We start from the raw sequence: 1,912 nt of genomic DNA, 5'->3' as shown, positions 1-1,912 counted from the left end.
CCCAAGCCACCAAATGATAAGAACCCTCCCCCCCCGTTTCCCTAGAGGAAATCCCTCTACAACCTCCCAATCCGCTTTGCTACAGACATCGAAATCACATGAACAGACATAAAATAAGTCGGAATGCTAGATAGGACACTCTTAATCAACGAAAGTCTGCCACCTTTTGATAAATATTTCCTTTTCCAGCCTGTTAGTCGTCGTTGAACATGGGCCACCACCCCATCCCATACCCCCTTTGCCTTGAATGATGCCCCCAGAGGTAACCCTAGATATGAAACTGGGAGAGACGCCACCCTATACCCCAGAATAGCTGCCAACACCGGAGTCCGTGCCACCTCACCCACTGGAATTAGTTCCGACTTTGCTAGGTTCACCCCGAAGGCCCGACACTACCTCAAAACACAACACCACACATCTTAAATGTCCAATCTGAGCAACATCCACATCGCAAAAAATAAGCGCATCATCTGCATTAAACAAATATGAAACCGTCAAAACTGCTGGAGCCACCCCCACCTCAAACCCATGCAACAAGCCGCCTTGCGCCGCTCTAGATAACAAACGCCCCAACGCCTCCATCACAAAAATGAACAATAAAGGAGATAAATGATATCCTTGCCGTAACCCTCTATAAGTAGGGAAGAAACCCGCTGGAGACCCATTAACAAGAACCGACATTCGCACCATAGATTTGCAGAATTTAATCCACCTCCACCATCTCTCTCTCCCCAAAACCTAATCTGTACAGCATATACAATAAAAACTTCCAATTGACATTATCATATGCCTTTTCGATGTCAAGTTTGCAAATAAGCCCCTCTTGTCCCTGTCGAATCCTGGAATCCACACATTCATTCGCCACTAAGACCGCGTCTAGAATTTGCTGCTCACCCACAAAAGCATTTTGAGACCCGGAAACCACCCCTTCCAACACACCACGCAACCGATTCACCAACACTTTTGCCAACAACTTGTACACACTACCCAAAAGACTGATAGGGCGATAATCCCGAATATCCTCCGCCCCGCCCTTCTTGGGGAGCAAAGCAATAAACGTGGCATTGAGACTACGCTCAAACTTCCCTATCTAATAAAGCTGCTCAAACATGGTGTCACGACCCAAACCCGCCCCTAAGGATTTAGCATCGTAACCGGCCAGTAATCCGTGATTACCAAAGGCCTGCTTATCGGTAATGAAAATAGTACAAAGTAAGGGACTGGCGGAAGCTAAACAGTAAGTAAAAGATGTCCAATGAGCTGTGAAACTCTGAACGAAAAAAGACTTTTATGGACAAAACCACATTCAACCATATACATTTATACATATCAGATGCACATAGCATATAGGTTAGGGACCTAATTCCTTTACCATAACTGTACAGTCAAGTCTTATTCAGTCAGTACAAAACAGGGACAAAAGGGTGAATCTGAAGCACCCCAAAAACAGCATTGGCTTGAGCAGACTTGGAACCTCGAAGTGAGGCACAACGGTTGGCTGGACAAAATATGAGCTTACCTTGACGCTTCTAGTTTCGGTCCGGTGCCTGGCCACCTACATACATATATAAACTGTGAGCTAAAACCTAGTGAATAACAACTGTGTAAAGAGGTTAAGAATGAATGTCCTTTCAGTAATTAAAACAGTCACTTGCATCAGTAGATCAATTATTCAATCAGTGACTAATAGTTCATGTCATAACAGTCGTTTAGAAACCATAGCAGTCATATGTGGTACATCCAATAGCAGAACAGTATAGTAGGTCTTAACAGATCGAACAGTCAATTGATGGCCATCAAAACAGTAAACAGTATTGGTTCCAAACATTGGAACTAACAGAGATCTCTGTGACAGTAGTAGTAAGAGTAATAGTAACAGTAGGTTGCTATGGATGCCACGAGTACAGTTCAT

General features: G+C 44.1%; 1 protein-coding gene across 1 annotated transcript; it reads right to left on the bottom strand.

Moving 5' to 3' along the window:
- Positions 1–339: 339 nt before the first annotated feature.
- On the bottom strand, positions 340–681 carry LOC145816053 (putative mitochondrial protein AtMg01250). Its single transcript, XM_082912298.1, has one exon. The coding sequence runs from the start codon at positions 679–681 to the stop codon at positions 340–342; it is 342 nt and encodes a 113-aa protein (XP_082768424.1).
- Positions 682–1,912: the final 1,231 nt, after the last annotated feature.

Source organism: Camellia sinensis, chromosome 2 (assembly GCF_055761805.1).
Source record: "Camellia sinensis isolate YWXY chromosome 2, ASM5576180v1, whole genome shotgun sequence".
NCBI classification, from domain to species: domain Eukaryota; kingdom Viridiplantae; phylum Streptophyta; class Magnoliopsida; order Ericales; family Theaceae; genus Camellia; species Camellia sinensis.
This window is presented reverse-complemented; position numbering and strand designations above follow the sequence as displayed.